General features: G+C 41.2%; 1 protein-coding gene across 1 annotated transcript in view; it reads left to right on the plus strand.

The window, feature by feature from the left end:
* Window positions 1–22,293, plus strand: part of ATOH8 (atonal bHLH transcription factor 8) — a 36,991-nt gene extending 14,698 nt beyond the window's left edge. Inside the window, exons 2-3 of the mRNA XM_072406591.1 lie at window positions 4,781–4,972; window positions 19,057–22,293. Of these exons, the coding sequence (XP_072262692.1) occupies window positions 4,781–4,972; window positions 19,057–19,062 (198 nt within the window). The 3' untranslated portion in view covers window positions 19,063–22,293. The remainder of the gene's footprint in view (window positions 1–4,780; window positions 4,973–19,056) is intronic.
* The last annotated feature ends 1,780 nt before the right edge of the window (window positions 22,294–24,073 follow it).

Raw genomic sequence — 24,073 nt, forward strand, 5'->3', positions numbered from 1 at the left:
ATTTCTGGGAACAATGCCACTGACAGGCAATGAGCACAGAGATCTTAAAAGTCTGAAGGAAGCCTAAATCAGCCTCATACATTTCATATTAAAATACCTTACAGTTTGCTTTCCTACATAAACAACCACAGCTTGAGCAGAAAAGCCTGGGCTCTGCCAGCTAGCTACAGAATAGGACCCTTACCCTCTATGGGGAGCAGTAATCTCACTGCAGAGATGCAGCACCTCCTGTCGAGTAAGGACTCTCCAATCATCTTCCAATGCGCTTTTCTGATTTCAGAGCTATAAGTCTAAAGCTGCGTACACATGTCAGATATTCTTCCAATGGATTTACTTATCTCAGGTTAGAATCTGACAAGTATACAGCGGTTGACAAACGTCTTTCCTCAATCAGCCAGGGCAGAACAATGAACAACGATCGGGAATGACCACTGTGCATGTCTATGAAGGCGAGCGCAACAGGGTGCCACTTGCTCATCCCCTCTTCTATCCTCCCTCTATATAGAACAGAACAATGCTGTGTGTCACCGTCTGTCTCTGAAAACTTTAGACAAAAATCCTACATGTGTGCATAGCCTAACTATGTAGTGGGCGTGATGGGCCTCTGCAGAGAGACTACTGCTTCTGGAAGGAAAGCAAGGCTTCCGCAGAGAATAGGCTTTCCTACTCAGGTTGTAGCTTATGTTTGGGGATATTTTTTCCACTCTTAAGTAATATTAAACTGTATTTATAAAGCACCAACATAATATGCAGCGCTGTACATTAAACAGGGGTTGCAAGTGATAGACAGATACAAACAAGGACGGAGGAGGTGGAGAGGACCCAGAAGAGCTAACATTCTGTTTTATTTGGATACTTACCCCAGCTTGAGAAAATAACTGCACCCATAAGGATCTATGGCTAACAGGGTAGACAGCTCCATACAAAGGATTGCAGAATGGAAATGGCAGCCAATCAACAGGAAGACTGTGCCCATTTAGTCTACTTACCTGCACAATGTTTGTGCCTGCAATTGGTTTCTGCATTTTTGGACAAACACTCCCCTATGCATCATCTATACACTTCATCAATTCTACTATCCTCATTGCAGTTCCTTAGCTGTTTCTGTTCTGGTTTCCCTTGCACAAGTAGAGGGGTCTGTAGTATAGGACTGCTTTATGCAAGCCAATCAGCAAATAGCAAATGAGCCTGATGCAGGGGATGCTGGTCATGTGACCTCTTTGTGACTTTCAAAAGGCATTTAGCCAATCACATGATTTGTAGAATGAGATATATTAAAGTAAAACCAATTGATGTAATGTGCCATAGGATTCTTATTTCTGCTTACCAACTACTCTGAGCCAAATCTCATCGCCAAATACATGTTTGCAGCCTTCATTTCTGTAAAGCGATGCCGCTTTTCCCTCTGTAAATGAGACTGAAAAAAATGTAATGGCTGCAGTATTTAAGAAATACAAAAAGTGCATTGAAAGTAATGGCAGTGAATTGTGGATGGAATAACGGGAGAGCTGAACATTGTTATAGTGCCAAATAGAAGCTCATTAAACTATTACATGGAAATGGAGTTTTATTTAATACAAAGAAGAACAATACGGAGATGTGTTGATGTTGGCTTGGAAATGTGTTTTCTGTCCATTGGTGAGTTAGGTCATTGGATGATTACAAGCTGGAATGGGGCTAATTACATCCAGCGTGGCGTAATGCGAGACGCTAGTATAACCAATACAATGCAGCTTAAAGGGACATTCCACCTTCACATAGAAAGCTTACAAACTGTCCAAATGACCTTACATACTCCTGATTGGTTGGGGCCTCCCAAATCGCGATACCATCCATTTTCTTTTTTAACATAGACGTATATTGTGTCCCCGTGAAACGTTGCTTCACTTCCTGTTTTGGTGACTATGCAGGAAGTGAGGGGAAATCTTTGAAATGGGGACAGGCCATGTTCTGTAAACACTAAATGGAAAATGTCTTAGTCTGAGTTACCTATTGCATACGACTTTAGAGTTACTTTTTAAAGCGAATGAGGTCAAAAATAAACTGTTATGGAGGTAAAAACAATGCTAAAGTGTTATCTGCATTGTTAGTCATCAAACTTGTTGAATAGTAAAGCATAGCCTTACTTAAAGCGTACCTAAACTCACAATTTTCACTTTACATAAAAGGGTGGACAACCCTTTTATGTAGAGAAAATCTGTGTTTGTTTTTATTTTGGGTGCAACACCCTTCTTTTAAAAAAAAGGGTGAAGCACCGCCCCTAATTTTCGATCGCCTAGGCGGTCGAGAATGAATGGGAGCGCAAAGCATCCCGGGATACCTACGTCATCTATGAGCATCTCAGGCATGCGCAGAAGGAGCGTTTTTGCGCAAAACAAATTTGCCGATCTCACGCATGCGCAGCCAGATCAGAAATTTTTTTTCCATTGTCACCCGATCTCGCACCTGGGTCGGGTGGCGTAGGGTGAAGAACCAGGAAGAAGAGGGGAAGATGGCGGCCAGAGCGTTCGCTCCGGGACAAATGCCGTGACGACGCAGGACACCCCCAGGGCGATCAGACTGCCCTGCAGGATTGAAGGTAATTTTTTTTTTTTTTTTGCCGTTTTGGGTTTAGTTTCTCTTTAAATATATAAATATATTTTTATGTTTGCCCCCCCAAAGTGCATTAAAAATCCAAACTGGACCCCCCACCTAGGATGTTATGATATAGAGATGTGCACACTGTGGCCTAGCAACCCTCAGGAAATGGCATCACTATTGTTTACAACTCCCAGTGTGGATTAGAGGGGCGCTAGGCCGCCATGGGCAGATCTTTGTATCCGGACATCCTACATAGGGGGTCAAGGTCATTTTTTTAATACAATTTGGGGGGCGAGCAGATACTTATACAACTATACTTATTAGTTTGTTAGGAGAATATTAGGTTGTCAATGGAGCTTTAACTTAATGAGCCTTTCAGTCTCTGGAATTTAAATAAGCTTGATCAGGCTTAAATGAACACAGTAGAATTATTGGGGAAGACGGGATTGAAAATATTCAATATGATTAGACTCATATATGAGTGGGACATCCATCTGTAAAATGTTTGTGGATGGGTGGAGTCTAAGAGATGGGCGGAGTTGGGAATCCCTGGGCCAGCACAGTCAATGTCTTGAAAAAATCAGTTTCCAGAATATCTAAAAATTGTATAACTGGGTTGGCCACAAATCATGCAGCATGGCAGCATGATAAAACTCCCCAACACACATGGCCTTCTCCTGTGTACATAATTATTTGCTGGAAGAAGCCGGCCTGTTGCTATTTCCTCTCTCACTTGACAATGGAGATCTTAATTCCAGCAGCCTCTTCCCTGGAGATCGGCTGCTAATATGATTGATCCATTCCCTTCCAAGAAATGTGCAAGCATTATCTTATTTTCTGCAAAGTGAGGGTAATTCCATCAGGCTCTGAAGGGACGGAAGCAATAGATCAGGCGACGTGTTGAAAGCGGGCCGCTCGTGTCCCAGATTTTGGTCCTGGACGGATAAGAATGACTTAGGAAGTGTCTCACAGCTGACATGAGTGTGTGTGATATATGGAGCAGATGGGGAGCAAGCTACAGGTCTATCAAGGCTTTCCTCTATAGCAGGGGTGACAATCTCAAATACACAGTGGGCCGAAATTAAAAACTTAGACCCTGTCAGAGGCCAAACTTGAAATTTTTTGAAAAAATTGAGGAAGTTTACTACTTCATCCATAACTAACAAAAACAAACCCCTCTACACACACTTCAGGGTTGAAAAAACTAATTTCTATCCATCTATGCAGGCTGTTCATCCGGTTACATCACAAGTTTGTCTGACACTAAATATTGCACTATGAAGTCTCTAATGGATTGAAACAAACACAATGCCCCTGGTAGTCATGCACCATGTGATCATTGCCTAGGCTTTGTGTCACATGATGGGTGTACAGAAATAATGTCATGTATTGCATGTATTGAAGATGATGATGAGAAGTGGTAACACGGGCGGGCCAGATGTAGTTCATTTTTGGAATTCTTTGGGGGTGCCCAAAAAAAGCACCTTGAGGGCCAGATTTGCCAGAGTTTGACACCTCTGCTCTATAGGCAGCTGGTGACAGCAGGGACATCCTGGTGTGGCCAAACACTTCAGGGTGTCAGCAAGTCCAATGACTGGGAGAGCTATTTTATGGTAACTTTACTTTTGATTATTAAAGTGTACCGGTCATGATACGTCCCTAGAGCAGTGCTGAGACAAGGTTCCCTGGCACCCATAGGTGAGGATACTGAAGCATAAACCAGAAGGCTTCAGTAAGCAGCACCTTGCACAACAGGCAATGATAATTAGGTTTTGTTGTTTCTAGCACTGGCCTGATTTATTAAAGCTCTCTATTAAAGACAATAGACTATTAGAGGGGAACCTAGGCGATCCAGCAAACCCATTCCAAGTTTGCTGTATAACCCAGGTTCTCCCATGATAGTCTATCTTCACCAGTCATGGAGAGCTTTAATAAATCATGCCCAATGTGTACAGATCACTGGTGAAATCAGCATACATACGTATGTTTAATATCCCCTAGATTGTAAGCTCTTCGGGGCAGGGTCCTCTCTTCTTCCTGTGTTACTACCTGTATCTGTCTGTCATTTGCAACCCATATTTAGATGTACAGCACTACATAATATGTTGGTGCTATAATAATTCCTGTTTATTAATAATAATAATAACACTGGTATAACTTATGTTTTATTGTCGTAATATATCCTCTTCTTTCTTCGTAGGTGCCTTGTTACTCCTATGGACAGAAACTGTCTAAGTTAGCCATCCTGAGGATAGCGTGTAACTATATCCTGTCCCTGGCAAGACTGGCAGACCTGGACTACAGCGCTGATCACAGTAACCTGAGTTTTTCTGAATGTGTAGAGCAATGCACTAGGACATTACAGTCAGAGGGAAGGTCAAAGAAGAGGAAGGTAAGATAAATGGCATAATAAATAAGGAAGGTATATATAAATGGTATTCCTCTAACCAATCAGCTCTTCTTCCAGAAAAAAAGAACCAACCAAATATGTATCAGTATGGATCTGATTTACTTTTCTATATTTTAAGGTTAAGTTTAAACCAGTAGTCAACCACTCCTGTGGGTGGGACTAGACACATGCGTTCAAGAGCATTTGCTGAACCTTCTAATAAATGGTTCTCCTGCTGCCAAGGATCATCTGCTGTCCTCCAGAACACTTTGAAGCACTTTACAACTGCTAGCAAAAGTGTTCCCATAACCCCGTCTGCTCATAGACAGCCAAACTTTCTCTTAGCAACACTTTTACAAAGTAAAATGCTAAGACTGATACTATAGGTGTGACTTCAGCAGAGAATTCTGATTGGTTGATGAAAAGTTACTGTAGTTAGGGTTAGCTGTGTACATGCTTAAACTGTATATTGAAAAAAGCCAATACTTCATTTTTGTCGTTATAATTGGGACATGGTGGGCTAGGTCAGGCTGTGTCTTAAGTAATGCAACAGTCAAATACCCCTTCCATCATTCCTGACTCTGCTCGGGTTCACCTGAGAGTTTCAGGTGTCCCCACCAACCTTTGTGAGTCCCCATTATATAAAATAGTAAAAAAACAATGGAAACCCATTGTAATGGCCAAAGCATGGAACCTTCAATCAGATTTTATCCCCCTTCTTTTGTGTGCTACTTTCCCCCACCTCTTAGATTGTAAGCTCTTTTGGGCAGGGTTCTCTCCTCCCCCTGCGTTATTGTTTATATCTGTTATGTCAATTGCAACCCCTATTTATTGTACAGCGCTACAGGTTATTAATAATATAATGCAATGGACAAAGCTGGATATATTGTAGGCTATACATGTGATATATCTGTGGTGTAAAGTTAGAGCTACACTTTAAAACTCAAGCTGAGCCAATTTCCATCCACATGTAAGGCCAGTTTAGTCACAGCAGATGTTTTCCTCGTCCGTCCTGTGGAAACCCCATGAATCACACGGAGACGCTCTGCGGCCTTTTTGGACATCTCTGCGGCGGTTGTCTTGGAGCGTCGTTCCCACAAGCTGCCTTTAATTGCAGGTTTATCTTCGGACGCGCAGCCAAGGCCGGGTATCTGAAGGAAACAGCGCTCAGCCTAATTACTGCATCACATTCCTTCAGGTTACTGAACGCCGGACCAATTATATGAAATCACCATCAAACCGTGTTAAAAAGGAAGCCGACTGCTTGGCCAGCCTTCCTCTCGGAAAAATAACAGGCTGGAGTAAGAAGTGAGTGATTGATGTTTGTGCTCCGAGGATTATGACAAAAGGTGGTTGGTAAACTCCAACTGAACCTCCCCGAGGATTCTGGGATCTGTTGTCACTGCCATTAACAGGATGGCTGAACTGCTATCAGTGAGTACGGCGGGACTCCGGGGAACGTTTATTGTCAACTGTTTTTGTTTACTTTTTGTAGCAAGTCAGCCTTGTGCTTTGTAAGAAAAGACTCACAATTTATTTTAAAACTTTATTTTAAAACCCGAATATAACTCCTATTGGATTGAATTCAACTTACATTGGCTTGGAAAAAGCCTGTATTGGCCTAGACTCAGCCCTTATTGGCCTGGACTCAGTATTGGCCTGTATTGGCCTGCATTTATCCCGTATTGGCCTGGATTTAACCTGTATTAGCCTGGATTCAGCCCATATTGGCCTGGATTTAGCCTGTCTTGGCCTAGATTCAGCCTGTATTGGCCTGGACTCAGCCCATATTAGCCTAGATTCAGCCTGTCTTGGCCTAGATTCAGCCTGTATTGGCCTGGACTCAGCCCATATTAGCCTAGATTCAGCCTGTATTGGCCTGGATTTAGCCTGTATTGGACTGCATTTAGCCCATATTGGCCTGGATTTACCCTGCATTAGCCTAGATTCACCCCATATTGGCTTAGATACCATTTGTATTGGTCTGGATTCAGCCCATATTGGCCTGGATTTAGCCTGTCTTGGCCTAGATTCAGCCCATATTGGCCGAGATTTAGCCATATTGTCCAAATTCAACCCTGTTGGCCAGGATTCAGTCAGTATTCGCCTGGATTCAATAAGGATTAGCCTGGATTGTCTATATTCTCCACACTTAAGTTATGTTCAGGGTGCAGTTACCCCGTCCTCTTCCCTCTGCTTCCTCAGGGGTGGCACTACACCTGTGGCAGCCCATAAAGAATAAATAGAGGCGACACTGAGCGGTTCAGTGCTAAATGTTCTATAAAATATGCACTAAATGTGGTGCGGGTGGCTGAGCACCAACCACTGAGAGTCCCATTGGAACCCCTCTGATGTGAATGTAGCCTTACTGGTGATGGTAAAGGAGAACCAGACTAAAATGAACCCAAGTAAAAAACAATGGAGGTAAAGAAGAATTTTGGAGCAAAAAAAGGCCTAAAGCATGATGTCAATAGTATCAGTCCAACACATTTTGTAGTAAAACCTGGTTACTGTCACACAGGTGGTAATGCTGGTAATGGTGATGCCCCTAAATTAGGGCTGCGTCAGGTGATGTGGCGCAGCCTTGTGGACGCAATACTGCTGACAATATTTGGGCTATTGCTTCCTATTATTTATATCAGAAGCACAAGTAAGCCTCCAGTAAGAATCAAGCATAAACCAGGTATTCTCCAATAGACTGCACAGTATCGTCCAATGTAAGCTCCCTGATAGGTTGAAGAAGCAGAGTGATGACTTTATCAGAGTGCTGCTGCTTCCTTACTGTCCAATCCTAGGTGGGGGTGTGTCTTAGACCAGGCTTGCACGGATGCAGTGTAGGAGGTCACAGGGAGGTCAGGACCTGGCTGTGCTGTTTGGCAGAGATGTTCAGGTCACAAGACTGGCTGAAAGGGATCATAAATCCTATGCAGTTTACATATATATCATATGCATATTTAGCTATCTTTAAAAATGTTCCCATAATGCTCATTGAACATAAGCAATTGAAAGTAGGGACAAAGCCAGTACAAAAGGGTCTCACCATTCAGATGGCTTTAGTAATAATAATAACATCTCTCCCCTTGGCTTCCTGCTCCAGTGACAACAGGGATAAAAAGGAGAGGTTGTCACTGAGCCAGGAAGCTGACCAATGTTAACCTTTTCCCACTTTGCTATGTATATGCATTGCCCTCATTATAGATATACTATCACTTCCTGTGTTTGTGACACTGGCACAGGAAGTGTGGGCCTGAATTGACACATACTTGTGCATTTTCTTTTCAATTCTATCTACCATGGACCATGGACCACTATTCACTAATGATTCTTCCTCACTTTGCATGTGCCCAACAGGCAATACCATTAGTCACTGCATGCACATGGGGTGACAATATTTCTTTAATTGGTGCTACTCCATATTCTATGTTCCCAGGCTATATTGATGCCTGCACAGACCAGACTAAATTAGGTAGGTTGCATAGTGCAGAATCATGTGACAGGAGGTTACAGTCCCGTCCATAAGCAAGGGAAGAATTTGGTGAATCTGGCCAGAAGGTGTAATGCAGATCATTCCTACGCCTCGATGGCCAACTGTGCATTTGGTTCACAGTGCAGCTACGCCCTTTTGTTATACAGCTATTGATTCCAAATGGCATACAAATGTTTCTGGCTTGTTAGCCATCATCAGTGCACAGAAAGATTATCTTCTATGGAGTGGGGTGTGGGCAGCCACAAGACAAGATATTGGCTCAGGGGTTAGCAAGCACTCTGGCCTTTGCAGCGCTAGGTCCCAGGTTGGAATACCGGCCAGGACACTATCTGCATGGAGTTTGCAGGTTCTTCCGGTGTTTGCATTGGTTTCCTCCCACATTCCACAAACATACAGCTAGGTTAATTGGCTTCCCCCCAAATTGATCTTGGACTATGTTAAAGACATTTGACTATGGTAGGGACATTAGATTGTGAGCCCCTTATAGGGACAGCTAGTAACATGACAATAGGCTTTGTACAGCACTGCGTAATATGTCGGTGCTGTATATTAATAATTATAGACAGATTGGTGAGGTCCCAAGGAACCAAAAACACCTCCAGAGTCATTTTGGCACCTATTAGCCCACCTTGCCATCGTTTTATGGATATACCATAAGACCAGCTGGTCAGTAAAGTTTAATTCTGATTGGCTGATATCATCTGCGATCTTTGCTATACTGACCCATATCGCTGGGATATCGTTACACCTGGAGGTCTGCATAGAGCGAGCCAGCAGCAGCTACAGCCAAATTGCTGCTTCCTCATTGTATTGTGCAAGATGACGTCTCCTCTACAAAGAATTCCTGCCGTACCATCACGGTTGAGACATTTCCTTTCACAGACATCTTTGGACGTTTGTATTGAATGTGCTAAAAAACATATGCAAGGCTCCTTTTAGTGCAGATACGGAGTTATGGTTGTTTTTTTAATGTGGGGGTGCTAGTTGGAGGGGTGAGTCTTGTATTGTATTGCTTCTGGGACCATGTTATTTCTAGCTAGGTATCTGAATATATTGGGGCTATGTACAGTGCTGTAAAGGATTTGTAAAATCTCAAATAAGGCATATAATGTAATTTTTAACATAGCTGGGGTTTGATGGCAAAAATAGAAACATATAATAAGATTTCATACAATGATATAAATAACCCACAATCGTGGATAAGAAGACAAAAGTCAGAGCAACAGGTTACAAATAATATGAATAAGGGTCTTCCAGTTAGAGTTCACTGGGAGATTTTGCCTGATCACTATACAGAGGCAGCTAGGTATGATTATAAACGACACAAATCGTCTCGAGCCCAACGCGTTTCACCATTAGGCTTCCTCAGGGCACCTGATGAGAACACTATATCGTTGTTTATTCAGTTTTGGATTTAGAATCTATACATTCCATAGGATTACCGTCCTGATATTGGAGATAACCTTTCACCTGGCCATGATGTTGTGCTGCTGCTGTGTAGTGAGTAAAGAATACCAAATAATAAATATGTCATTAGATTACGATACACATTGATTATTGTGATTGATTTATTGATTATTATTATTATTTTTTATTATTAAACAGGATTTATAAAGCGCCAACATATTATGTAGCGTTAGGGTTGCAAATGACAGATACAGACAGTGACACAGAGGACCCTGTCCTGAAGAGTTTACAATCTAGATTATCATTTATTATAGATTATTATAGATTATTGGCAGCACGGTGGCTCAGTGGTTAGCACAATCTAATGTCCCTAACATGGTCTAATGTCATTTATAAAGTTTAAGATCATGTTTTTTTTGGGGGCGGCAATTAACCTCACTGCATGTTTTTGAAATGTGGGAGAAAACCAGAGTACCTGCAGACACAGGGAGAACCTACAAACTCCATGCAGATAGCGCCCTGGCTAAGATTCGAACCTGGGACCCAGCGCTGCAAAGGCCAGATCTATCTGCATGGAGTTTGTGGGTTCTCCCTGTGTCTGCGGGTACTCTGGTTTTCTCCCACATCCCAAAAACATGCAGTGAGGTTAATTCCCTCCCCCCCCCAAAAAAAATGACCTTAGACTGTATAAATGACATTAGACCATGTTAGGGACATTAGATAATCTATAATAAATGATATTCTAGATTGTAAACTCTTCAGAACAGGGTTCTCTCCTGCTAGGCACATTAGATAGTGAGCCCCTTTGAGGGATAGTTAGTGTACCTTGTATGTATTATTATTATTACACAGTATTTATATAGCACCATCATATTACGCAGTGCTGTACTAAGTCCATAGACGTGTCACTAACTGCCCCTCAATGGAGCTCACAATCTAATGTCCCTACCATAGTCATATGTCATTAATGTAGTCTAAGGTCAATTTAGGGGGAAGCCAATTAACCTAACTGCATGTTTTTGGGAGGAAACCCACGCAGACACAGGGAGAACCTACAAACTCCATGCAGATAGTGTCCTGGCTGGGATTTGAACCTAGGACCTAGCGCTTATTAGTTATGCTGCTGCAGCCATAGGACATTTGACTTCGGTGAATTCTCTTGCACCCTTCACAGAGATTAGCGTATGCATCTTGCGCCTTTTTAATTTCAGCTTCCAGATCGCCCCAGAACGGACAGCCCGGCTAGCAAGCTTACGACCTTCCTAAATCTTTATCGCTGTATATAAATAATGACCCACACTCCCAAAAATGTGTATATTTATCCCAATGTGTGATCTGTCGCCGCAACGCTAACCTCAGATCCTGTAACAGCGGGTGTCTATGTATTCAGCGTTTGACCACAGCTGTTAAATAAGCTTGCAAGGTTCCCATTCCTACTTTTTCCTCCTCCTTATGTTCTCTCGCTGTTAGGCTGAAGCCTACTTTTTTTTTTTGTGTGTCTCTGGCAGTCCCAGACTCCAGATGTTCAGAGTGCTAGTTGGGAAGTCCTACTGGCGCCACTTAGGGCAGAGGGCAGGGGAAAGGCACGCGAGCTGGAACCCAAAGCACTCAGTCACTGCAGGATTTGGCACATTCCCCAGCATTTTGCTGGCAGGCTCCCCAGCTCTCTCCTGGCCATCTGTTCCAAAAACACACTTTCAGAGCCTCATCATCACTCAGGATACAACAGTAAGAGCAGCTGTTTCAGAGGCACCAAAAAAAAAAAAATCCATTAACCACTGAGACCCAGAGCTTTTTGATATGCAAAAGGGCTAACCTGCTCCTTCACACCTTTGCTGCCTCAGTATTGGTGAATAAAAGTGGCAAGATTCAGAAACACATGGCAAAGTTAAGCTAAAGTTAACGTTAGAAAACAAACGATTACGATCGATCAACGATTGTGCACGATTATACTTAAACGATCGTAGTGTGCACAATTCTGTACATGCTGTAACAATACAATCGTTCAAATATATTCAACCAATAGTGTACACATGCTAGATACCATTGTTTGAACAATGCAGGGAGTGACATGTAAAGTGTATTGCAGAAACATGCACGATCACTGACTGTCAGTGAATCAGATCAGCCGTGCCGGTTGTTCATTTCCAACGACAATCCTCGTTCGTTGGTGTCGTTGGTCATTTTTTTTTTACAACGATTTTTGGCCAATCGGTTGTTCTTCGTTCGTTTTCAACGATAATTATTGGAAGTGTGTACATAGCTTAAGGAAGGCTGGACAGGGGTGGGGCACGCGTTGACTCTACTTCTCCAAGTCGGGATTTGCATATCAGAGTCTTTCTGGGATCCCTGGAACTCCTCAGGATTTAGGATAATAATAATATTAATATTATTATTACACAGTATTTATATAGCGCCATCATATTACACAGCGCTGTACAAAGTCCGTAGTCGTGTCACTAACTGTCCCTCAAAGGAGCTCACAATCTATCATCAAACAGTCTCTAGGCAGGCTATGACCCCTCTGTCAAACAAGTCTTAGATCAATCTCTGAATCGGTCAATCTCTTTAATTCTCCTGATACGGACTGTCTGCCTGCAGATTGTATTTATTATTATTATTCTTAAACAGGATTTATATAGCGCTAACATATTACACAGCACTGTACATTAAATAGGTATTTATTATTATTATTAATATTATTATTATTATTATTATTAATAATACTAAACAGGATCTATATAGCGCCAACATATTACGCAGCGCTGTACATTAAATAGGGGTTGCAAATGACAGACAGATACAATCAGTGACATAGAGGGAGAGGACCCTGCCCCGAGGAGCTTACAATCTAGGAGGAGGAGTAAGTATCACACAATAGGAAGGGAATATGGAATGGTGGGAAGTAGTGAATAATTAGGAGAAAGAAGAAGGCGGGTAGGCAAGTTTAAAAAGTTGGGTTTTGAGTGCTCTTTTAAATGAGCAGAAAGTAGGAGCAAGGTGAATAGGATGAGGAAGACCATTCCAGATTGTATGAACATGTATGACCTGTGCTTGTTTATACCATTAATATTGTATAGCCTCATACAGGTTTTTGTCTCTGAGGATGATCATATGAGTTCATCTCAGGGGAAAAAACAGCAATAACACTCTTGAAATGTAGATCTTTGTTGGAACTCCAAATCTTTCCGTTCTGTATTTATATATTCCACATACATATTTCTTCCTAGACTACATACTGTTGACAGCACACACCCCAAAGTTGTGGCGTGTGCAGATTCCTCGCTCATCGGTTGTGTCTGGTACACTTTTTGTATCAGTATCATGTTTTTAAGGGAGAGCTCATTCATTTCCCTTCACATGGCTTTCAGAGGAATTTTCATTGTTCTGTAGATCATACAGGAAGCTGACTTTGCTGCTTCATGCAGAGAGCAGCTGGGGTGTGAGCATGGATGGTAGACACGGAACACGTATGATGCAGACACAAGCAAGACTCCTAAAAATGTGAAATCTGCATTGAAGGAAGAATTGGGCCCCTGGTTTTGTTCTTTAAAGGCTATGTTCATTTTATGTCTTCAAAATAAAAAACAGAATGCCTATTTTATATACAGCGCTGCGTAATATGTTGGCGCTATATAAATCCTGTTTATTAATAATAATGTAAAACAAACCTACGAATAAACATTTTTAAATAACCACCAGGTAACACTAAGCACCCATCAGCTTCTTGTCCTGAGAACCGGCCACCTGTGCTGTGTACAAAATTCAGTTTTCATATTAGTAATGAGACACACCTCCACCTTATCTGTCATTGCCAACATTTAAAAATAATTAACAGGGACACCTTCAAGACACCAAGAAGAATAATGTGGAGTATATATGTTCTGGTCTATAAAATGAGTGTTGCTTTATGACATATTGGCTTGCAATGTAACACTCTTTCACCTTTACTTTGCTATGTTTTATAAAGAAAGGTAACACTAGATTCAATCCCTTCTGTATGTGGGAAGGATGAAACTAGAAAGGAGAAAAATAACATTTATTTAAGAACAAAAGCTAGCAAGTTCACCTGTTACATAAAGCAAGTTAACATGACAGTTCATCAGATGGCACAAGGGTAGTTGGGTCTCAGTTCCTGACACGTTTCGCCATGAGGCTTCTTTAGGGGATGACACATTATAGCACCGGTCACCAACCGGTGGTCCAAGGAAAACTTTGGGGGTCTGCAGCTCTGGCCACTGCGCCCCCCAGCAGGGTTAGGAGAAGGACCACGCGAAGAGGGAGTGGGTCGGTTCTGACATCATGATGTCACTCTGGTGGGAAGTTTCTTCCCCTTTGAGTGACACACACATGCGTGGTCCGGAGTCTTTGAAATTAGTGATCCGTGACAACCAAAAGGTTGGTGACCACTGCAATATAGGATGTGTCCAAGGATGTCGGGATGTGAACAGGTAGATTGATTTGAGAAAGGGGGTACCAGGAAATAGTAGTAAGTGTACCTAAATGTTGCAGGCAGTAGTTGTTTAGAATCCACTCAGGAGGAAGGAAGATGAGCCAGGTAGAGCACCCGGGGAATCCCCTCCTAGAGATGAGCAGGTTGTGGGGCTGCTTAGGTTGTGTTGGCTGATACCAGGCGGGAAACACAATAGTCCAGCAGTGGGTGCTTTCCTCGATTGCTGTGAGTGCTTCAAATGGAAGTACAAGGTGGCTTCTAAAAGGGGAACCCCATCTAACCTATGCCTTGCTTTTAGGCAAATATGGCCCGTGGATATAAGAGAGGGTGGAAGTAAAAATAAGCCCTATGTTGCTGGTATCTGCATGTTCTTCCCTTTCCCCAGCAGCACATATTGACCTTCTTTTTGCCCCTAGGGTTCTCAAGGCAGCTTTTCGTTAAAGGGTTCTTAATGACCCTGTATATTTATGGAGTTTTACATTTCAGATTTTTGTTACTGCTCTTAAAGTGACTGAATTTGAATTCTTTCTCTGCATATTTTCATAATTTTTGTTGTTAGATTATTGTTAATTATTAATAAACAGGATTTATATAGTGCCAACATATTACGCAGCACTGTACAATAAAAACACACTAGGAGGAGAGGACCCTGCCCTGAAGAGCTTACAATCTAGGAGATGAGATAGCACTATTCTGGGTGTTCCAGATATAGGATGGTGTGATTTGGATTTGTTCTAGTGTTTTCTATAAATTCTGATCCCATAATTGAATGTGTCACAGTGCTATTCACTCATTCCCCTATAATAATAATAATAATAATAAAACTCATAAGTATTATTATTTGGAGTGTGCGAATACAATCTGTACTGTACTGCCCTCTAGTGGGTGATTGGTAAAGGAAATTTATAGTCTGCAAAGTTTTTCAGCTACCCAGTAAGGTAGCCAAAGTAAGGTAACTATTTATATTGTAGTAACCTCACAGTCACCCAAGGCTGATCACATTAGCTCTGGATGACTGTGAGGTTACTACAAAAAAAACAATATAAATAGTTAATTTACTTTGGCATAATAAGCTGCTTCATATTATTCAAAGCGCATTTAAAAGAACCCTGCAGTGAGAGTCTGTCATTGATTATCATACATTTCATTATCCTGTATTTATAAAGCACCAACAAGTCCATAGTCATATCACTTTCTGTCCATTGAACGGACTCACAATCTAAGGATGACCTCCTAATATAATACAAGTTGACTGGCTGTCTGTGCTATCAGGAGGTCCTTGACCAAGCTGTATGGCTGTAACTCTAGGTGAGGTCAGTGATTTGGTCACCAGGGCAGAACAGAATTATAAATTATTTTTCAGGGTTGTGCATTTAGTCACAATTAGTGACTTTAGTAAGCTAAGAGAGAGCCCATGTCCTGTAATTATTAAGTGCCCTGTACCTGAGTTCTATTCCCTAATAATTCTGAGTAAAGGTGTTTTTCAGATTCCATCTTTTCTCTTCCTGAGAGACCCAAACCTCCAGAAAGAGGATCGCAGGGCAGTTTAAACGGTTAAATGTCAGCGTGATACATTCTTTACCATGTCACATAAATATTTAGATCCGCACGGCACCACATCACTAGAGAATATCCATTTTTCCGAGATCTCCAAAAAAATAACAGAGTAAGCTTTTAATCCTCGTGCCTTTCAAGGAAAAACAAGCAGTGAACTTCCAACAAATCTACAGGGATTTATAAGACACTGGATCAAAGATGGAGTTATGTTAGACAGCTGCATGAACCAGCGGGGGGGACGGGACCTCGCTCCTTATGGAGGAATTGGAGTAAATTTTCATAAAGTACACATTCTGTCTGTGTTATTGTCATTTACTCCAAAGATAGTTTTGATGTCACATTCTTACATTTAGTGCCCTATTTGCAAGATGATATGTCTTTAAAAGTGAACTCTAGGCAGGTATATATAAAAAATAAAATACATAACAATAAAGCGGTGCAAAGGAAAATTAAATCAGTACTTAAATCAGGTTTAGAATTCTAACACCATTGCCAGATAAATAGGTTGGATTCAGACCTTCAGACCTGAGTGCTAATGGCATCACTGAAACATACAGTAAGGCAGCATCTACCTACCCCACCACTGGAGGGAGCTGATAGGTGAGAAGGCTGACTTTGTATAGACAATAATAAGTAGTAATCCATTCTGTAAAAGAAACATCGTAATATAGAAAAAGAGGTTCACATCATTTTTTGCTATTCCCACATGACGTGATATGGCTGGTTTATCATTTTCTGTAAAAGTGTGAACCTCTTATGTATGGGTTCTCAACCAGGGCTCCTAGAGTGAAGACAACCTGTAGCTGATATTTCTGTTTTTAAGGATAGGTAAGTATGAAATGCTGAATATTATTAATAATAATAAACAGTATATATAACACAACAGATTACGCAGCACTGCACATTAATGATTATGTTGTTTATTTCAATAAATAGACAGAGCCTGTGCTCCATGTTCTCATTACAACTTCTGTTGAAAGAAGTGTGAGATTTACAGAGCTCAGTAGCTAAAGCAGAAATGAACGCACCCAATTTTTCTGTGCAGCCAGCAGCCAGCATGTGATGTATGTATCCCAAGAGGCTGTGGTTTTCCTATTCATTTTTTATGACCACAGTAGCAAAAATAAATTATTAAATATTTTTAAAAAACAATTTTTTTTTATATAGTTTAAAAAATTGGTGACATTGATATCATCACTAAGAGAGTCAGGCCACCCATATTACTTTGATTATGAACGCAGGTCCCATTTTCCCAACCAAATCTCCCTTTTATCTAAAGAATATTAATTCTTACCCATTACTATGTTTTACTGGTTCTCATTTATGCAGAAGTTATAAATAAAAGAATGTCTCTTCCGCTTGCAGCCACCGATCAGTTCCAGGCTTTCAGAAACAGACAGCTGGAACCTGAAAGTCTAAACCTTATTGGGAGTGTTTTTTTATTCCAGACCCCTTGTAAATGAGGCTTCATACTTTGTTTTTTATTTCTTTTGAAGGAGAGGATATCATTATTTTCTCTTGTAGTTTAGTAAATATGCCATGATGGGATTGTAGAGAACCGAGTCCCTAGATTAAGTGCATCACTTCTGCAGCGGTTTCCCTGGAAAACATTTTATCATCTTGGCACCAATGTACACTTCTTTAAAAAGTGGAGCTTTATCCGCAACATATGAAAATGTTTGTCTTTTAACCTTTCATTGGCAGGGTTCCCTGTTTGATCTTATATTCATTTTTTTAGTACACTGAGGGGCTCTACCTACAACAGCAGGAAAAGTGAGAGGGGGGCCATGAATGGCAATGGAAAAGTGGGGGGATTGGGTCAGGCCACTAAGCAGATTTTGCACGCTCGAACTGTAGATAAATAATTCAACAATTGAAGGTGAACTAGTCTGATAAGAGAACCAATTTGGATCCCATTGCTTTATAAAATGAACAATACCCAGTGCACTACAGCCAAGTCCATCTTCAAGCCTAGCCACTGGCTAGGATAGCTGACCCTATGCTTATTATCGGGGTTCAGCTATGTTTTACATGGACTCTGGTGGTCAGGGAAATCTATTGGCTACACCTAAAGCAGAACTATCACAAAAAAAAAAAAATAACACCTACAGGCGGAAAACCATTGACCCCTCTACGATCCTAGTTGAGTTGGCCACTCACTCTCCTGTATTCCTTCTTCGTCCCAGCGCAGACTGAACCCCGGACGCTGCTTTTTTCTTTGTCTTCTTTCTTCTTCATGACACAGCTTTCAGAAAATATAAAAATAAAATGCCGATCTCACTGCCCTAGATTGTGCATAGGCAGAAAGAGCAGCCCACTGCCGCAACATCCCAGGAAGCTGCAGGCTTCCCGCTGCATCGGTGTAGAGAAAAGGGGAGGTGTCTCCCTTAAAATGCTAAAACAATAAAAAATACATTTATCTCCTATATAAAAGGGTTATTCACCCTTTTATATAAAGTAAAACATGTGATGATAGGTCCACTTTAAGTGAATGGCATGTTACGGATTTAGGAGAAACTCACAAATGCTTTTTTAAGGGTCAGTCCATCCAAACATTTTATTTTATAAGATGCCTTAGAGTAAAACTTCCTACTAGTTTTTTAAAGCAGAAATAAACTCCTCTCCCTCCCACGCTGGTGCCGTCATCTTCACCTAAAATTATGTCCAGGCTAAAATAGCATAACCAGATTCTGAAACATTGAAAGGTGAGCAGAAATATCAAATATTCCCAGGTAGAAGTGAGCAAAGTCTGGAACATTAACAGGGACAAATGACTGTTGGAATATCGATAACAGTGTTTCTCAACCAGGGTTCAATGGAACTCGAGGGCTCCTCCAAGGATTGCTAAGGGTTCCTTGAGCATTGAGAAGTTTGCGACTCTCAGGGCAAGTGACACCCATGACCTTTTTGGCTATCTGTAAGGGTGACATTCTTCTCAATGGCCATCATGTAAATATACTGGATATAGTAACTATAGCAGGGGTTCCATGAAGACCTGCAAATAATTCCAAGGATTCTCCCATGTTAAAAACATCAAGAATGGCTGATCTATACCATTATTAGTCTGACTCCTGGGTTCCACCTATGGTTAAAATATTACTTTTGGCAGGACTGATTTTTTTTTGAAAGATGTTCATGTTTGATACACCTGGAATCCCATGTAACCATCTGTTTTCTTCCTAGGAATGATATGCGGTAACATCTGGGAGGGTTCCTTCTTCTTGCGGCCAGCGGTGGATGGTAAATCCTGAAGACGGCTTCTGGCAGAGACTCATCACAAACACATCTGGATGGAGAACCTTAACCACAGAGACGCTAAAAGACCAACAGTGCTTATTATTTTATTTCGCTGTACCTCCTCTGTCAGGCTGGGATATCTTCATGTCACTTCATTGCACAGTTAGTTTGATGTTCTGCTGTCCTGCCAAAGATTTAGTGAAGCTTTGTGTCCATTCATTGACTTATTTGGTTGGACTCTTTGTTCTGAGAAAGCCAAGCCTTATGTAAGACTGATTCACGTAATATCATATTTATTGCATCCTGATACAAGCGCCCAATTCTCCAAAACACAACTCTACTAGCCAGCAAAAAGGACCTTGATTAAACCTGCTTCTGCCATTATGAGGAAAGCAGACATCTCTGTATGTATTTGCAAACAAATGGGGAAGCCACATGCTGCTTTCAAGCTGTCTCTGGATTTGTGATCCAGCTATTATTGGGACTTAAATACTAAAACCTAAACTTATAGGTTGCTGCAACCTTCCTGTGAAACAGATAAAGCTCAAAATAGCTGAAGGCCCTTTGTATATGTACATAACAAATAAAGAAGGGAAATTCACTGCAAATGCATAAAAAATCTACAGAACTCAGATCTTTTGTCCAACAAAAGTGTCTGAATAAATGTGGACCTAGCATCAGATGTTGTAAAAGTCTAGGCATTGTGTAAAAGAACAAATATTTATTACTCTTCCAGAGAGAACAAGCCATCCAGGTCCTTCATCTACTTCCAGAGCTGAGATGCTGGCTCAGACATGACCTGGTGTTGTCACATTTCTGACAATGATCAGCCTCTTTTTGCAGTCTTGTTACTTGATACAAAGTTACATTGTTGCAGTCTGCACTTGTAGGGTGAACGAAAAAATGCTTCCACCTGCCTGCAACAGACTAACGCAGGGGTGTCCAAACTTTATGCAAACTTTATGCAAAGAGGGCCAGATTTGGTGAGGTGAAACTGTGTGGGGGCCGACCACTAACCAGGGTTAGTGTGGGCATGGTTTGCACGGGTCCTGCACAGCACACGCCCCCCAGGGTGACGTGAGGGATTCCCTGTGCATGGAGTCTGGTGTCAGTGCGGGATCCGTGCAGAGCACGTTCTTGGAATCAGAGTGGGCGTTGTCCATGCAGGTCCCTCACAGCACACGCCCGCTATAATGATGTAGGGGTTTCCTTATGGAAATCTCAACCCGGGCCGCAATTGGCCCCCGGGCCGGACTTTGGACATGCCTGGACTAATGATATCTCAGGCTATGCAAATTCATTGCAGTGGAATTCAGTGACTGCTTTGAGAAGTGGATTTTCCATCAGTTTTGGGGCAAAGGGGGTAAATGTAGGTGGGGAGAGTTTCTTATTTCCCATCTAGGTTGAAATGACCCTGCTTATAGCAGTGTTTGAAAGCATTGAATGTTTCAGGCAAATGATTTCCTGATTAAAGCATGGTGTGTGTATTCATTATGTAACTCTGGACAAGCATGTGCATTATATTTCAGCCAAAAAATGTGCCTCACACATGAGTGTGGCCATGGCCGGTATGCATGCACAGTATGTAGAGTTGGGTGTACATACACATTATTTGGTGGCGTGTCATCATAGGGGGCCAGGAACTAAGATGGCAGACCAGAGGAATCGAACCAGTGGGAAATTTTAGAATATTATAAACCATTTCTGGTCTGTATTATGTGTCCTTAATAAATAAATCTAAAAACATTTCAGTGGTGCCTATTTCACATAAAAATATTATTTGCCTGAGTGTTAAGATGGTAAATCATTCTTTACCAATGACTGCAGATGGGATTGGTAAACTTGTTATTGGCTGAAACTCTTCCATTTTGAATCAGTGAGTTTATGAAATGGCACTTGTGCCTTCTCCAGTGCCCGAGTAACAGAATGGTAGGGGGTTCAGGGAGCTGCTATGCATTTGGGCACCCCATTTCATATTCACCCAAGCCAACATTCCTGGCCAAAGAAATTGTATTTTTAGGAAGCAGGGGTCAACAGTCAGTACAGGTTTTCTTTTGAACAGCAATCCAATCCTATGTCTGATAATTTATTCTCAAGTATCAGTATCTTAGAGAATCATATGACAATGCTGCACCATGACCCCCAACTGGTTTTCCATTGGCTTTGCCCTATTAGGTTTTTCCGTAAAATAGGCAGAGATAAAAGAGCTGAACAAACAAAATGGCTACCATGTATTTTATCTAAGCTTCAGTCTGTGGCTTCCACCATTGTACAGACGCACCACCTTGCACCCCATGAATTGGTCATTGCCTCCTATATGACCTGACTGATAAAATGATCTGTCCTTATGTGAACACGGTTACAGTTTGGACATGATTTGTTCTGCTCATCCTCTTCAAAACTGAGATGGAATTTAAAAAGACTGAAATTCTCAAGGTCATTCATATGGTCATTTGCAAATCATATTAGTGACTATGATTGATGGAAAAGATTGTCTCCTGCGAAAATCTAGGTCATTATTTCCATTTTTGGAAACCTAGCACCCGTCACTCCTTTTACCATCTGCTGATTCAAGCCTTTTTGCTCAAAATGGCACTTAATGAGGCCGCACGGCCAAGTTACATTAATGTTAAATGTCTTCATCTAAACCCAGGTGTTGGTAGGTTCAAAGAGAAACTTCAGTTTTGTTTAAAGAAAAATCAATTCCCTTTAGCTCATGTATGTATTTTGGTAATCGTTATTTCTTCCTGGTTCATACCTTCTTGTTTTAGTGATCATGGCAAATGTTTGCCGAAAGCAGTTGCAGAACATTGTAGGTGATGCCTGTATATTGGCCTATATCTCTGAACAGCACTGTAGGAAAAAGGCCAACTGCAAGGGCACAGGGATAAGAAATATAACAAAAATCCCATTTACAGTATATTTCATATTGGCGCAAACTGTTATATATGCTAAATACATTTTAACCCATGTGGAGTTTCTCTTTAAATACCTATCTGGGGGTGTTGGAAATAGATATTTCATATGTCACATGTTAGGTCTACTGGATTCATTTTAAAAATGTTTTAAAAGAAGTAGATGAATACGTCTGAAACCATTACAAGTATTACTGTGTTGTTATAACATGACAAATATTACAAGGGCAAACAATAAAATGAACAGTTTATGTTTTTTGAACTTTTAGTTGTCATTTGTGTTGGTCAATATAAAACAATTTAATCATTTTTATGAAGATCTTTCTTTTATAAAAACATTTTTTATCACTACAGGAAGTTTCTGCAGAACATTTCCGATGGTGAGAGCTGAGAGTTGAGAACACACTCCTGGCAAAGGAGGAAAAAGCAGGTCCCCTGACATCTTCCATCAGCTTGTATCATACAAACAAATGTATACATACATATAAATCACTTAAAAGGCTAACAAATAAAAAATCCCAGACACATAAAAGTGATATTGCGGACCTTAGCAACTTGTGATGATTTCCAAAAGCAGTCAATACCATGCAGGATTTCTACTTGATACATGTTTTCCATATCATCAGTTTTTCCCTATTGTCAGCACAAGAGTTGATTGCAATTATGATCAATTTGAATCAATCTTTGCAAACTTCTACAGGTATTCGATGTGTCATTACATCTCATCAAAATATCAATAGGAACACTGAATGTGGTTTTGATTCTTTATGATTGCTTAACCCATTAAAAAACAAACATAAAAAGCCTAGCCAAATCATTTGTCAATTGACATTCTGTTCCTGTATAAATTGTAAAGACGGTGCCCTGGAGAGCGAACTCCATCCTAGAAATTAGTTGGCTTTGGCAGGTCCGAGAGGAAGGGGGTCACCTGGTTTCGTACTGGTAAACCAACTAAGTGTCTCCCCGCAGGTGTTTTGTGCCCCAGAGGCCTCAGGGCCATTTTCTGTTCAGCAGATAGGACCAGTGTTACTCCCTGTGCATGTTTTTGTGTTCAGTACTCAAGTATGTACTGCTAAAAACCGTGTCTAATTGCCCGAGTTGGGTTTCAGCCCAGGTGGCTTCCTAGGGTAGCAGAAATGCTCAGGATGGACTACAACCACCCACACATTATGTTGCTGACAGCGAATGACATGTTGCAGCATGAAATAAAATGTCTGAGACAGCTGACAAACTTGTCAGGGCAATCCAGCTGGGACCTTACTGTAGCATTTGGCACATTTTGGATGATGGAATAGTATGATACATACTTACAATTCACCCACTCTAGATCCACAGACCTCAATAGTTACTTCTAGCAGGAAGAGTAATGGTCTGTTCCTACTGATCCAGTTACCTGTTCTAGATGTAACGATACAGAGTGAAATTGTCTATTTCAGCTTCTCTGCTTCCAGCCTTGGTGGGCATTGGGTGCCTAGGATATTATTCTCCATCAATTTATGTTTAGTGTATAGATTTATGTGTCACTTTACAATGAGTTATTATTTTTATTACTACACAGTATTTATATAGCGTCAACATATTACGCAGTGTCATAGTCAAGTCATTAGCTGTCTCTTAAAAGGGCTCACAATATAATCTTCTTACCATAATGTCATTGCCACAGTTTAAGGTAAATTGTGGAGGAGGCCAATTAACCTAACTGCATGTTATTGGAATGTGGAAGGGAACCGGAATACCTGGTGGAAACCCACGCAAAGAGATCCCACAAAGAACTTGCAAACTCCATGCAGATAGCCTCCTGGCCAAGATTTGAACCTGGGACCTAGCGCTGCAAAGGTCAACGTGCTAAACTCTGAGCCTCCATGTTTCCCCTCACATCATGCCTGAACACCTAATAACCCTCCGAAGGTCCCTTTAAACAATACGCTGAAACTGGCTTGTTATGTATAATCCAGAAATCACAAAAAAGTCACCAGCAGGCAACTCACTACAAAGCCAACCATTAGCAGACATTATGAGCTTCATGAAAGTCCCTTTCTCTTTACTAC

This window comes from Pyxicephalus adspersus, chromosome 3 (genome assembly GCF_032062135.1).
Source record: "Pyxicephalus adspersus chromosome 3, UCB_Pads_2.0, whole genome shotgun sequence".
Taxonomy (NCBI): domain Eukaryota; kingdom Metazoa; phylum Chordata; class Amphibia; order Anura; family Pyxicephalidae; genus Pyxicephalus; species Pyxicephalus adspersus.